The 15,696-nt window shown below is 38.8% G+C and overlaps 1 protein-coding gene across 1 annotated transcript in view; it reads right to left on the bottom strand.

Annotated features, from left to right (window-relative positions):
- Positions 1–15,696, bottom strand: part of usp45 (ubiquitin specific peptidase 45) — a 72,719-nt gene that overhangs the window by 10,339 nt on the left and 46,684 nt on the right. Inside the window, exons 10-13 of the mRNA XM_008119089.3 lie at positions 12,301–12,382; positions 10,583–10,674; positions 8,779–8,835; positions 4,241–4,369 (exon numbers count right to left, since the gene is read on the bottom strand). Coding sequence (XP_008117296.2) covers positions 4,241–4,369; positions 8,779–8,835; positions 10,583–10,674; positions 12,301–12,382 — 360 coding nt within the window. The remainder of the gene's footprint in view (positions 1–4,240; positions 4,370–8,778; positions 8,836–10,582; positions 10,675–12,300; positions 12,383–15,696) is intronic.

Here is a 15,696-nt window from a genome sequence, read left to right as displayed (position 1 = left end):
TACTTCTACAAAGTAAGGAGGGGGTAGGGGTTTTTACCTATCTGTTTTCTGTACCATGTTGTATACTGATAAATGGATCACAATTTTTAGTAGCACTGCTTTCACATATCCTGGTGGGAATAGAATCATTCTACAAAACCAATCTATCAATCACTTTCGTAACTATAACTGTGAGGAAAGGAGGGTTTTGTAGAGAGGCAACAGGAACTGAACTTTAATTTCCTGATCACAAAAGATCCCTCCCACTGAAGAATCTTTCTCAAACCTAACTTCTAATTGATTTAAAACCCTTTTTGTAAGTAAAACTGGCTTTAAATTAGCAACTGGATTAGACTGCTTTTAAAGTTTGAAATTGCTGCCTCTCCACTGCTGCTTTCATTAATATGCAATTTTATCATTTTACTTTGTTGAATTGTATTATATGCTATTGTTATTCCAAGCACAGGGGTAAATATTTTAATAGAGAATTAGGATCTAATTTTTAAATAGGATGAAAATAAGCTAAGCATTAAGTCAGACCTGAACAGCATATACATCTACACTGGCAATATCTTTCTGAATTAAAATTGGAAACGATATCTTGCACATTTTGCCAAGTTTGCAGAGCTTCATTAAGATGCAAGCACCTTGTTCTGGTTGTGAACCATGTTCTTAGCACTTGGCTCTACATTTCAAGGGAGCCGGACATATGTGCACTTTCATCAAGGTTGAAAAAAGGGCTGCCCACAGAGATCCTAATTCCCAAGATTAAAAAGATAATAACAAACCAAGTACAGTAAAGCCCTACTAATTCGACCCCTGCTCATCCGAGCGTCCGTGCCATCCGAGTCAAATTCCTCCCCCCCCCCTCACCCCGCCAGATGCCGGTGCTGCCAGAATCCAGCTGGGTGAGTGAACAAGGGATGGAGGATGGGCTCTCTCTCTCGCTCCTTAGCCGCGCAGTGCTGCCGGCCCCTGCGTGGCGAAGGAGCCGAGGCACGGGCGGGCGGGTGAAGGAGGAGGGCCGCAAAGGCCCTCCCTGTTCACCTGCTTGCTGGCTGGCTCCTTCGCCGTGCTGGGTACCGGTGCTGCCGGCCCCTGCGTGGCGAAGGACCCAAGGCACGGGTGGGCGGGTGAAGGAGGAGGGCCGCAAAGGCCCTCTCCGTTCACCCACTCGCTGGCTGGCTCCTTCACCGCGCTGGGTGCTGGTGCTGCCAGCCTAGGCGTGGCGAAGGAGCCGAAGTACGGGTGGGTGGGTGAAGGATGGAGGGTGGGCTCGCTCTCTCGCTCCTTTGCCGTGCTCTGTCCCCGTTCACCTGTTCGCTCGCGTGAGGCCGAGCTTTTCCATAATCCCTCCTTATTATCTAAGATATTCGCTTATCCAAGCTTCTGCCGGCCCATTTAGCTCGGATAAGTGAGACTCTACTGTACAGAAGAGAAGGAGCCAAGCATGACACTCATTTTTACCATGTTACATTACAGAATGCTTGCATGGGATTTAAGTCTAATAAATTATCATGTTTTCCCCATGCATATAATTCAGGGTGAATCACATTAAGAGAGCCCAAGTCATACATAAGCTTGTTAATTAATTATCCAACTTCAAATGTTACTTAGTGACTATAATAGTTTCCGTTTATGGAGACTGCTGATAACCTAATCATTCCTATTCTGCAAGTAAAGCATATGTTCAGTTTCTGCCTTTCCTTTCTCTAACTACAAAGATAGAGACAGTCAACAATCAGAGAATTTGAGGAAAAGTAGATCTGAATAAAGAGGAAAGGTTGTATAGATATGCAAGGTATCTCACTACTGGGGAACTAAAAATTAATATGAAAACAATTTTGAAAAAAATGTTTACATACTGTGGGCCTTTGATATCCATTGGGATATGGTTCCAGGACACCCCCCCCCCCCAATGGACAACAACAGCTGTGGAAGTCCCACTATATACAATGGCATAGTAAAATGGTGTCTGTTATATAAAATGGCAAAACATGGTTTGCTTCTTGGAATATTTGGTTCTATTAGTTTATGTCCCATCTATTCCTCAAAGCTAGGACTCATGGTGGTTTACCCAATAAAAAGAATGAGTGGCAAAAGCACATGAAGTTATGGTTAATATAGCATTACATTAACTAGAAATGTATGAGCCTTTGCAACATTTTAAACACAAAGTCTTTAAGAGAAATAATTTAAACTAATCCTGATAGAATATCTAAATCTAACATATTTATTTGGTTTTTTTATATAAAACTGAATGAACTTAAATTTAACAAAATTTCCTATAAAAATGTTTCAAAGGCTCATACATTTCTGCAATTTTAAAAAAAACACAGCGGTGGCAGCTGCCCGTTATCAGAAGTCAAATTCTACATTCTTTCACAGATGGATGATTGTTAAGGAAAGGCAACTGTGCTTTGTTGGATATGGCTAATAAAGTAGGATTTGAAACCACATTGAACATTTAATGTGTACCATATTCCACATATAAAAGACTTTTAAAAACAGACTGTACTATTAATTTATTGTGATTTTTTAAAATTTTGATTAATGAAAGCATTAGCAAAGGTAGCAGAAATTTAAACTCCAGCTTTCCAACTGCATGTGGATTTTTTCCAAATGCCTTTGGATATTCAGCTACTTGGCTTTTGGTTCTGCTTGGCTGGGAATGAAGGATCCAAACATGTTGTTGGAACATGTTGGAATGTCCCCTCTTGTAAACAGATGTTTTCTATAAAATACAAATATGGTACACAACTCATAAATTACCATCCTCAACTGCATCATGCATAATTATGGTCCACTTTCATTCATCAGTGGAATACACATTACAAGTTAATCAACATATGGTTTACACTGTATTAACAGAAAAGAAAATGAAAATAGACAAGCAGTATGAAAAGTGAACATCACAATTATGGTTAGGAAAGCCTTCCTTAAACCACTTAATTCTCCCATCTATGAAACTATGTTTACTCTCAATATATAGTACTTGTTTCTTAATATCTGAACAATAAATTTATATTAAACAGCATTTAGGGTTTATTAGATCATTTTCAATTTTGTCTACAAGGAGCTGTGGTGGTGCAATGGATGTGCCGGCTGACCTGAAGGTTGCCAGTTCGAAACTGCGAGACAGGGTGAGCTCCTGCCTGTCAGCTCTAGCTTGCGGGCACATGAGGAAACCTCCCAGCTAACACATCCGGGCATCCCCTGGCAACGTCTCTGTAGACGGCCAATTCTCTCACACCAAAAGCGACTTGCAGTATGTTCTCAAGTTGCTCCTGACAAGAAAAATAATTTTAAATATTCAAGTTTTCACTGCCAGATAATCTGAGATAAACAGATAATCTGGGATCGGGTCCTGGGATATAGGGCAGTGTAGATCCAGCCTACATACCCAGCAGAGAAACTGACTTCTGAATGTGTTACTTCCATCCACAACTTTATTAGTCTATGATGACCTGGGAAACATTTTCTACAACATTTTCTCACCAGAGATCAGTAGCCAATGGGGAAGGAACAAGAAATAGAAAATGCTACCAGGTTGCCCTAGAGGCCCTTTGTTCACTACTCTGTTACTTAAGAAGTCACTTTTTCATCTGTTAGAAAACAGAGTGTGTTAAGATGTTCCTTGTGTTAATATAAAATAGCTTAAAAGTGTCACATTTTCTAAATAATGGTCTTAATTGTGAAGCTGCTTTCTTGTAAAGTAGTAGACAGTATAAGATTTTCAGCATTTTACATACTACTGGCCTAGCAAATCTGTGTACTGTGCCACCATTGGGGAAGAAACATGTTAAGAGACTGAATCATAGTTCTGAGGCCTCTGGGCCATTGGCCACCGAGCCCAAAATGGAAGCCATGTCCTAAGCCTCCAGGGACACTGTGCTGGCTGTACTTCTCCTGTAGCACACCCTGCCAACTGATCCACCAAATGGCACTAATGCTGATTTGTCTGCTCTTTTGGCCAGCTCTGCACTGCTTACAATTGCAGCCAAAAGCAAACTTGGATAGAAGTGGAGGGAAGTGGGAAGCCAGACAGAAAATGTAATTAAATTTAAAATAATTATTTTGTTGAAGTGAGATCACTTTTAAACCTATAGTTTTTAAACAGCTTTTCCTAGATCCCAAGCACATATACATGCATAAAAAATGTTTCTATTTGTCAACACAACACAATAAACCATGGAAGACCAAGGTTTGTCTTCCTGAACTCTACTAAGAATGGGATTCCCATATTGCTCTACATTCTTACCTTGTCCTTTGTTTGTTTCCTAGATAGTTTTGATTGTTGGTTATTCAGAGAATTAATAGAAGAACAGCTGTATTGATCAATATCTGTTTTACTTTTGCTTGTCCTTCCAAAAGGAACAGGTTTTGAGATCTGGAGAATAAATTTGGTTATTTAAAGTGCAACATATAGTCTCTATAAATTCCTGTACATCTGGCCCTCCACATTTGCGGATTCAGCTTTTGCAGATTTTATTCACAGATTTCATTAAAGCATTATCCCTTGGACTCATGCTGGAGGACCTAGAGATTCCTAAAGAAAACACCTCTCTAGGAATCTCTAGATCCTACAGTGCCACTGTATAGTCAATTTCCAGTAAAGACTGTTCACAGAGTCATGCTAGAGGAGCTAGAGATTCCCAGAGAGGCGTTGTCTCAAGTAAAAAAAAAGTGCATTTACATTTGTTGTTGTTCATTTTCACCGGGCTCCCATACCCCTAGCCCCAGCAAATGTGGAGTGCTGTTTGTATAAAGCAGTGTTTCTCAAACTGTGCTCCTCCATGTGTTTTGGACTTCAATCTCCAGAAATCCCAGGCAGCTTATCAGCTGTTAGGAACTGTTGGAGCTCAAGTCCAAAACACATGGAGGAGAAGAGTTTGAGACACACTGTGTTGTGACTCAGTTGGATCCTCAGGTTGCTGAGGATTCTGGGATTCAGGTTCAGAATCCAGTTCTAAATAACTCTGTTGTTGACGAGGATGAGCAGTGTGTGAATGTTCATTTCCCCACAGCTAGGAATGTTGTTGATGAAAGTGAAAATAGCCAGGTGCAAGATTTAGACTCAGAACAGGATGGTTCTCAGACTGATACCACTCAGCAAACTGCTTGTACTAACGAGCTGTTTGACATTGATAGCAATGATGAAATCGAAGCTTTGGATTGTGCTGACCGTCTGGAATTCCAGCTTAGACGAAGTGCAAGAATAGCTAAAAAACGAGAGGTCAGAGGTCAGAGAAACGCTTTCATGCTTTGTTGTTAAAGCCAGGGGTTTGGAGGCAGATCTTTGTCAAAGCAACTTTTGCCAACAAAGTATCAAGATCTCTAGTTCTCTTGGATTACCTTGCCATTTGTGTCTTGGGACTTTGCTATTTGCCTTGTTATTCATGTTATGGGACCTTATATGCTCTGGTGATTTCCTACATTGTTTTGAATGGCTTTATTTTGCAATAATCTCTTGGAACTATTTTGCAACTAATTCTTTGGAACTGTATTTTTGCCTTTTAAGAACTTTTCCCTTTTATATTTTCTAATAAACTAAAAAGACTACGTTCTGTGTGCAGTCTAATGTATTTAGCAAGGTGAAGCTAACCTGAGGTGCGACACACTGGTATAAAGGACTTGTGCTACCTATCCTATCCTTGCACAGATTCTATCAACAGGCTGAAGACAAAGTAGACTTTTGTCATTAAAAACACCCCTATCAGCTCAAGTCTTGAAACATATTTTTTAATCTATTTTTTAAAAAAATATTAGTTTACTAGAAAAGTAACCAATGACAGAGAGATCTATCATAACTGCATACATCACTGCTCTCTAGATGTAAGAGGAAGATTTCCCTCTAGTGATGCCAGACAGCAGCATCCTCTTCCTAGGATCAAATGTAACAGTTAACTATTAATCCTGGCACTTGTGTCAAGTGTAGGGTTGTACCCTCAAAAGAGTTGAGGAGCCATAAGCAGAATTCCTTTCCAAAAGGAAAGTTTAAGAGAACCTAAAGACAAACTGTTCCTAAGTGAAGCACCTAAATTTTTGCTCCCTCCTGACAACTCATAGCTCGAAACCAAGTTCTAAACCAAACATTCTGAAAGGGTCCTTAATGAACAGATTGCTTCCTCACCTGCATCATAAGTGAACAAATTCCTAGAACCCACCAGAGTTCCAGGCTGGTTTTGAAATGCTGTTTTTTTTATTAAAAAAAAAACGTTTAAAATGAAAAACAGTTCAAGGAGTCACTACAATCATTTAACAAATGAATTGCTGCTTCTAGAAGTTTTATTTATTTCACATCCACAAGAAGAACAGACTGGGAAATCTGATGTCACTGAAAGTTAGAAAACAGCCCCAGAGATGTCATGTAGCTCCAGTGCTGTGTTTTCTGCATTTTTCAAATATTCTTTGTGAAATATGTATACCATCTCTATAACTTTATATTCATATACAGTAGAGTCTCACTTATCCAACACTCACCTTTCCAACGTTCTGGATTATCCAACACATTTTTGTAGTCAGTGTTATAAATTCATTGTGATATTTTGGTGGTAAATTTGTAAATACAGTAATTACTCCATAGCAATACTGCGTATTGAAATACTTTTTCTGTCAAATTTGTTGTATAACATGATGTTTTGGTGCTTAATTTGTAAAATCATAACCTAATTTGATGTTTAATAGGCTTTTTCTTAATCCCTCCTTATTATCCAACATATTCGCTTATCCAACATTCTACCGGCCCGTTTATATTGGATAAGTGAGACTCTACTGTATAACTTTATATTCATGCAATGAGACTTTATGGCATATACATGTCCACTACATACTTGGCAATGGTCCCAGCTTTGTGGACCAAAATACCCTAATACCATAAAGGCACCAGATCCCATCTGATCTTGGAAACTAAGCAGGGTAAGCCCTGGTTAGTATTAGGATAGGGGACCGCCAATAAACATCAGGTGAGATATGTTATATTAAAGAGGAAGCAACTGGCAAAACCACTCTATTTTTTGTAGACTATTCCTTGTCTACAAAAAGCTCTATGAAATTAGTGGGGTTGTCATAAGTCAACAGGCAACTTGAATGTGTACATACTAGGTGTGTACATATACACACACACCTAGCTTTGCAAGCTTAAAACAGTGAAGATTTATAAGGGTTTACTTAGGGGGTTTTTATAATGAGGAAAAATGAAAGAGTTATTCACGTTTTTCTCTTTGAATTTATATGTGCATACAACAGAACTAATGCTTTTTCTAAGCCACCTTACTCTGAATACAGAGATTTAATCAACTCTGTTGCTGGGAGATGGTGTCTGCTAATCCATTTTATGCATCAGAAATGTATGTTTCAAACTGCCCTGCTTGACTGTCCAAGCAACAAGTCTGCTTTCTGGCACATACTTAAAAATAGTAATTAAAAAGTCTAAAGGATATATTTAAGGGAGTTATGGTCATGAGAAAAATACAATGTGATCAACTGATTTTTACAGATCTCTCAGATACCATCCAATTCAAATTCTCAATTGGCCATTATCCACTATGTCAACCCACTACAGAAGGAAAAAGTAGGGCAACCTAACTATGTAGGTCATACATCTGAGAAGTTTGGCTTTGTACAAAGGATTATTTTGATTTAGGGTAATTTCAAAGTCACAAAGCAAGTGGGAGCTGTAGTCAGCTAAGGAATTGCTATCTATAGGAAAACAGTCTAATCCTACATTTGTTTGCAGCACTGATTGTAATCCCTTAAGCCATCTCTTACTTACACCGCTGATTAAATTACCTATTACTTTCATAAAGCATATCTTCTTAACTTGTAGGCCCTCCACTTTAGCAGAGGTTATTGGGCACAGGATCCTTGTGAAAGTAGAAAAACCACAGATTTAAAAATGCTATTCTCAAGATCCTCAAAGGAGGCTCTACAACAGACTTCTGTTGGAAGTTGACCAAAGAATCGCACTGGAGGAACTAGTCCACGAAATATAAACCTGCAAATGTGGAGGTTTTGATTCATTTCTTTAAGATAAAAATACATACGAACAGACATATATTTTTTTAATTTCCCCATGCTAGAAGACATTAAGGTGGATCTATGGTAAAAGATCTCTCCACAAAGCAATTAATTTATACAGCATGAGTGTAGATATTTCTTCAAACCAGGAAACGCTGGTTGGAATTTGCAGGTATACTGCTCCTGTTTTATCAAGCAAGATGACTTATTAGATCACTTTTTCCCCAAACAACATCAGTACAAAGTTAGCGCATCATTTTTAATACATATACATCCCTGGAAAATGACTAAAATACAGGCAACAGCTAAGTAATTTTACTGCAAATTTAAATAAAGGATAGACTATTTTATTTCAAATCAAATTTCAAAATGTTTTGAAAAATTGTGATGCATGCACATATTTGCATGTACGCGCACCCAAAAAAACATGCAATATAGTCATATCTAAAGATATAGCCAGCTTAGCCTGCATTAGTATACAGAGGAATCCAGAAGCATCCTTTAGACTGAAAGAAATTAACTGTGTTTATGTTAGAAACGTTTTTCTCTTAATCTACACGCAGCAGTTGCCATGTTTTGGTTAGTAAAGGTGGTCATGTGCAGACAGTTTTGACAATGCTGGTATCCATTTAAGGCAGGAAATGAGGGACTAAATCTAGGATCTTGGAGCTCTGGCAATCTAATGAGAAACTGCCCCAGATATTAGCTCAGTGATCTTGAAACATAGCTACATGTAGCAAAAGCATCCATTTCAATTTTATTAAATAATTTTTTACTTACCCTCTCTTCTATAATAGGGAGCGAAAGATCAATGAAAGGTTCCTTAACTGTGGAAATCTTAGGAAAGCATAAACATAAAAATTTAAAAATAAAGTACTACACTTTTTTGATCCCATCAGATATCAGAATTTATAAATAGTATGCATTCATTTAATGCTTTCTTTATGCAAAGCGGGTGAATCTGTGGCCTCCAAATGTTCAAGTATTCCTTTCTATACTGGGCACATCAGTTGGCAATGCTGGCAAATGAAGTTGAGCATCAAACTAAATACATGTAGACATGAAATCAACTGGTTCCCAACATCTTCTTTGTTCAGTGAAGTACTTCACAAAACTATTGTTCTAGAAATTTAGCATATGTGAAATTTAGTAAATTCATTTTGGATTTTTTTTAAAAATCCAAAGGTAAATATGGATTTTCTTTGCTTGAGAACAAGGTAGAATCATAAAGTTGGAAGAGACCACATGGGCCATCTAGTCTAACCACATGTGCACAGTTGAAGTATCCCTGACAGATGGCCATCCAACCTGTGTTTAAAAGCCTCTAAGGAAGGAGCTTCTACCACACTCTGAGGCATTGGGTTCCACTATTGAACAGCTTTTAGAATTTACTTTTCAGTTCTAAAACAATGATAACATACATAAAACATATCTGTGTGCATTCAGGGTTTTGCTTTTTTACACAAACTTAAGATGCACCCTTTCCCTCCAACCACCAGCAAATGTTTATGCTTTACAACCACAAAATTACTTTGGCTATGGGCCTATGTTAACGAGGACATGGAGGAAAAGACAGGAAAAATTAAATGTTGCCCTTAAGGTTATGTCTGGAAACTTTATAATCTAGAGATGGACACTGTTTCTTTCAAAGTAAGTCCACAGTTTGGAGGCACTAATGAAGTATTTCTGAACATTTGGGGTGGGGGGGGGGGGGGGAAGAGAGATGGGAATCCAAATTAAAAGTCCAGCTACATCTGTTCTAGGATGGTGGATGCCAGCAGGATTCTAGTGTTGTTTCCTATGGACAAGGACTCTGCATGCCCAAAATGCAAGCCAAATTTTGCAGTTCAGGGCACCGGTTTTCAGTAACTAGTCCCTGCCAATGCTGGCAAGAGCATCCGAGCTGAAAACTTGTTTACCAGGGCCTTTGCAAGCAAATGCCTGACACCAGCATGGACAGGATTGCAAGGATGAGGCCACAATGAAATAGAATAGACTGTTAATCTTTCTGGCATCCCAATCCTAGCCATATGCATGGATAAAATTGCTTTCAAGGCTTTGGCTACATGACATGTTCTGTGACATTTTGCTGATGGAGGACACATCGTACATCATACACTGTGGTATCCTGATAGTGTAACTTGTATGATGTATTTGCTTCAGTTCTATTTTCCAGGAGAAACAAACCCTGGGAACAAACTGTAACTGGGAGTTCACTCATCAGTTTTTGGAGGAAGGTAAATCCTCATCTAAAGTGCTTCGTTTTCCAGTGATGTTTTGTGCAACCAATATTACAAGGAACTTTGCCCACTGTCTTGGAAACAGGCCTGGCTCTGGTTTCTCGTTATGGGTTACAAGCTAGTACCATCATTTCCAAGCCAGTAAACATACTGAAGGTCATGACACTTCAACATAGTCTGAAGTGTTTATTCACAAATAATTCTTAAACAGTCCTTTGAGGGGACGCCGTAAGAATATTCCAAAAGGAGGAAACAGGGCAAGAATTTTTAAAAATGTCCCTTGTTAAATAGAAGAAATACATCCAAATCAATAAATCATATTTTTATAATAAATCAATACCTACGTTTTCACACTCCTCACACATGATAGTGCTTGTCAATTCACCAACAAAGATCCTATCTATGAAGTTCATCTTAACACCCTCTCTTCCATAGGCTGAAAAAAAAATACACTATTCAAATATGAAAACAGACACCAACATTTCAGATGCAGCATGGTTTATTCAAGGTTTTTTCTGAAACAATTTAAAAACCATTATGGTAATGGTAGGATTCTACTGATCCTACAACTCACATGAAATAAAACTTATACTTTAAGCACAGCAGTGTCTTAAATTCAAAACTTTTAATAATTTACTACATTTCACCCCATAATAGTCGTACTTTCCCCCTTGACAAGGGCACAGCTTTATGGTTGGGTGATGCTTCACCCGCCCACACAGCAGAGCAAAAAGGTAAACAGCAAGGCAGGCAGGGGAGTGAATTCACTCCCCCGCCCATATGCCCTATTTCCCTAGTGCTGCACAGCTTAACTCAGGTGGGAGCCAAATCAAGCCATATAGCTCCAAAAGGACAGTTGCACGCATAGTTCACTTGCCTGGGTATGTGAACTAAGGGTGTGACTTTTATGAGATTGCAACTATTATACAATGAAATATGGTATTTAAAATAGCCAAAGATTGTGTTTTGTAAGTAGAAAATAAATTCATTGAGTTGTACTTCAACTTTGATCTTTCAGCTCGTGCAGCTGGGAAGTCAGTTCTACCATTATCACACAAATGACTTCCTAAGAAATGTAGCAACATCATAGGTATATTCTAAGTTCATATATTGTGCATTTTCTCTAAATAAGATTTCCGAAACATTATAAAATTCAAGGAGAAGAAGAAGGTACCTACAGACTTCAGTACACTGCATTTCCTCTCTTCCTAAAAATGTATTCACTTCTCGTAGCATGAAAATTCATTTATGTGTCTACTTAGACCAGAGCTTTCCAAACTGTATGTTGTGACACATTAGTATTTCCGGTGCAGTGTATAGGTGATGCATCTTTGAGTCTATGTGAAATGAGCAATAGGTCATATATTTTAAAATATATATATAAAAGTTTTCATGAAATATGTTGTGTCCTGATGCATTTCACAATTACAATTTATGTATTTGTCTGTATCTCTTATAAGAGGGTAGTTTAACCTCCAGTTTGCTGGTAAAACTGAATTACTGTTTTGTGAAATAATGTGTGTCTAAAAAGTCTGTCACCAACATGAAATGTTTGGAAAGCTCTGACTTAGATATAAGTGCCATTGAGCTGAGGGGCACATATTTCCAGGTATGTGTACACAGAATTACTACTAAAGTTAATTCCTCTAATTCATAACCATCTTTACTCTTGAACATCAATATCCCTATACCAAAGCCACAAACAGGCTTCACACCTTATATCATACTAAGCTCTATAATATCCATATTTATAGGAGATCACTAGAATCTTCTATAAATTAGTAGACAATCTAGTTTATCCACTACATATCGACCTAGATAAGGGGAAAAGGTTATTGCGTGTAAAACAACCAGATGACTGGTGTGTTTTGGATGTGCACTAGATGGCACCAGAATAACAGGCACAAGCCCAATAAACGTCACATGGGACTACAAGACTTTAAAAGTGGGATTCACTTTGTAAGGAAATCAAAATTCATGAAAACAAATTTCATAAAGGCAATTCATTTGCAAAAGCAAACTTTAAGCAGATTCTTTGCAAATAACATGGATGATGGAATACCTTTGACTTTTCTTTTTGTCTCTTCATCTGCTGTTTTGGTGGTTGGGTTATTGAACGCTTTTAAGATTGCAGCTTGTACTCGCTGTAACAGATATTTAGTACATATTTTACTAGCTAGAACATTAAAGATATAAGTATACTTAATGATATCATAGCAAACTATGCTAAAAGACAATGTATATTTATTTCAGTGAATGACTAAATAATATGCTAAAACATAATGCAATGCATCAGAATGCAATATCTATATATATAAAAGAGTGATGGAATCCCAGCGACCGACAAAACAACAAAACTACAGGCCCCCCAACCTCAAAATTTGACAACACAACCCATCATCCATGCCTCTAGGTTGATACAACAAAAAGAAAAAAAATAAAGTATTAATTAGAGGGAGAGGAATAATTGTTTTTATCCAATTGCTGCCAGTTGGAAGGCTAAGCTCTGCCCACTTGGGCTCCTAGCAACCCACTCAGCCCAGGGGACAGGCAGACTTAGGCCTCACTTAGGCCTCTTCCACAGATTATCTAATTTGCACTGGATTATTTGGCAGTGTAGACTCAATGCCCTTCCACACAGCTATATAACCCATTTATAATCTTATATTATCTGCTCTGCACTGGATTATCTTGACTCCACACTGCCATATAATCCACTTCAGTGTGCATTTTATACAGCTGTGAAGAAGGGGCCTCATATAATCCAGTTCTAAGCAGATAATGTAAGATTATAAATATATAGTAGAGTCTCACTTATCCAACATAAACAGGCCGGCAGAACGTTGGATAAGTGAATATGTTGGATAATAAGAAGTGATTCAGGAAAAGCTGATTAAACATCAAATTAGGTCATCATTATACAAATTAAGCATCAAAACATCATGTTATACAACAAATTTGACAGAAAAAGTAGTTCCATGCGCAGTAATGCTATGTAGTAATTACTGTATTTACAAATTTACTACCAAAATATCACAATGAATTTATAACACTGACTACAAAAACAATGATTACTAAAAGGCAAACTGCGTTGGATAATCCAGAACATTGGATAACCGAATGCTGGATAACTGAGATTCTACTTTAATATGAAATAATTACTGTGATAGAATAATACAGAACAATATAATCTCTAAAACCAGGACAGTAAATAACGAGCAACACTCTGAAAGCAGGGAAATTGGAACTTCCACAAAGGAAACAATCAGGGCCAGCTAACACAGACAAAAAAATATAAAAATATATTGTATATTCACAACCTTTAGGAAATAATAGTCATCCCACATGACCTTGGAGGAGTCTACGGACAACGCCAGCTCTTCAGCTTACAAATGGAGATAAGCACCAACCCCCAAAGTCAGACACAACTGGACTTAATGTCAGGGGAAAACCTTTACCCTTTACCTTAACTACCACCAATTCCTCAATACTTTATTTCCCATACCACCATACTTCACCACAGCAACGGGTGGCCGGGCATAGCTAGTTAAATATAAAATTAAAACCAATATTAAATATAACATATTTGTTATGATTGAGCCTCATGGCTCTGCTACTGGCAGGCGTGGACGTAAGACTCCTCGAGAGTCAGATACTCTCGAGGAGCGAGAAAGAAAGAGGCTGCGAGATATCTTTGCAGAACCATCTGACGAAGAGTCTTTTGAGGGGTTTACGGAGAGAATGGAGGAAGAGCTGGTTAGCTCAGAAGAGGATGAGATGGATTGGACTCGGGTAAGGGAGGAATTGGGTGCCACTGGCAATGATGGGATAGAAGATGATTGGGGACCTTCAGGACTAGACCCATGGACAAGCTGGAGGGATGGGACGGGATCCACAGCTGGGGATGCTGTGGGGCGTAGTCAGAGGTGTTCCAGCTCTGATGAGGAAAGTGATGAGGAAACGCCCGGGTTAAGGAGGGCAGCTGATAGTGATGAGGACTTGTAACTGGCATAAAATGGGGCTTGGGAGCAATAGCAAATTGCGTTGGGCAAGGTAATCTGGACAAACGCTTGGGATCTGTGTGGGACGTTTTCCTGAAGACGGGTGTGTTTCGTGTGCTGATTACGTAAGTTGTTTTGGAATTTGGGTTCAGACGGCGGGAGGAATTGTGTGGGCTTTTGTTTGTGCAAACCTCTGCTTAATCTCAATAGCTTTGACCTTCCGTCGTCTTCTTGACGGACGCCATCTGCTACTCTGGATTTACGGACTGAACTGACTACGGGCTTGGATTCTCCTTCTGGACTTGGGAAACTGCAAACGTCTGCTTCTGCCTATCGACCTTCGGAAAGAACTGGGACTACTCTACTGCTTCAATCCTCGGCTGTTGTGTTTGTATTGGAAGTTTGCCTGCTGTGTGTAGGAGTGACTTCTAAGTTACTCAAAACATAGTACTGGCAGCAGAGAGGCATCTGCTGCCAATTAGTTACATTCTTTTGAACTCTTTGTTTCCCAGCTTCTGTTTTGTTTGTTCCCAAGCTGAAGCAAGCTGTTTTGATTTTACCCGGATTAAACTCCGGTTTAATCCGGTTTATCTTTTGAACGTTTTTCTTGCCCCTTTTTGCTTTTTGAGGCTAATGTTGCCTGGCCCTTGTCTTTTACGGGCATTTTGAGTTCTGTAAATCCAATAAACTCTGTTATCTTTGATCTTGTGGCGTTCTGTCCTTGACAATATTTGTATTGCATTGCAGATCACAGTAGACAGAACAATATACAATTTCTACTTTCTCTGCCTCTCTACGAAATCATCATTCACAATATGGTACATTTCCGCATTTTCCCTTCCATACTGCAAGTGGAAGCAAACTGAATTTAGCCAGAGTAAATCTTATCCTGTGTTCTTGACTAATTAGACCAGGCATGGGCAAACTTCAGCCCTCCAGGTGTTTTGAATTTCAATTCTCACAATTCCTAACAGCCTACCGCCTGTTAGGAATTGTGGGAGCTGAAGTTCAAAACACCTGGAGGGGTGAAGTTTGCCCATGACTTAGTTAGACTGAACAGAGAATCAGCAGAAAGTAGAGCCTGTGTGCCCGGTCTAAGTGCCAAGAATGTATATGCGCTGAAAGAAAGCGACTGAAAGAAAAATAGGAAGGCTGAAAAGAGCAGAGGGGCTCTTTTAACAAGGTTTTTGAGGTTTTTTGGAGTTTTTGGGGCATCTTTATTTTTGGAAAGATGCAAAGAATGGAAAGGAGACAAGAGTTCTTCCTGAACCTTCCAAAACTTGCAGAAAATTGGTCTAATTATTCGACTTGGAAGAAGAGATTGGAGCTATTTCTGGGTTCACAGCAAACCAAGGTCAGAGAAAAAATAGATACATTCCCAACTGTCATACTGAAGACATGGGGGAAGGGAAACCCTTAGCCTATACTAAGCTAACTAAACTGTTCCTCATTGAGGA

This window comes from Anolis carolinensis, chromosome 1 (genome assembly GCF_035594765.1).
Source record: "Anolis carolinensis isolate JA03-04 chromosome 1, rAnoCar3.1.pri, whole genome shotgun sequence".
Classification (NCBI taxonomy): Eukaryota; Metazoa; Chordata; class Lepidosauria; order Squamata; family Dactyloidae; genus Anolis; species Anolis carolinensis.
The sequence above is the reverse complement of the archived record's forward strand: the minus strand, read 5'-3'. Positions and strand labels throughout refer to the sequence as shown.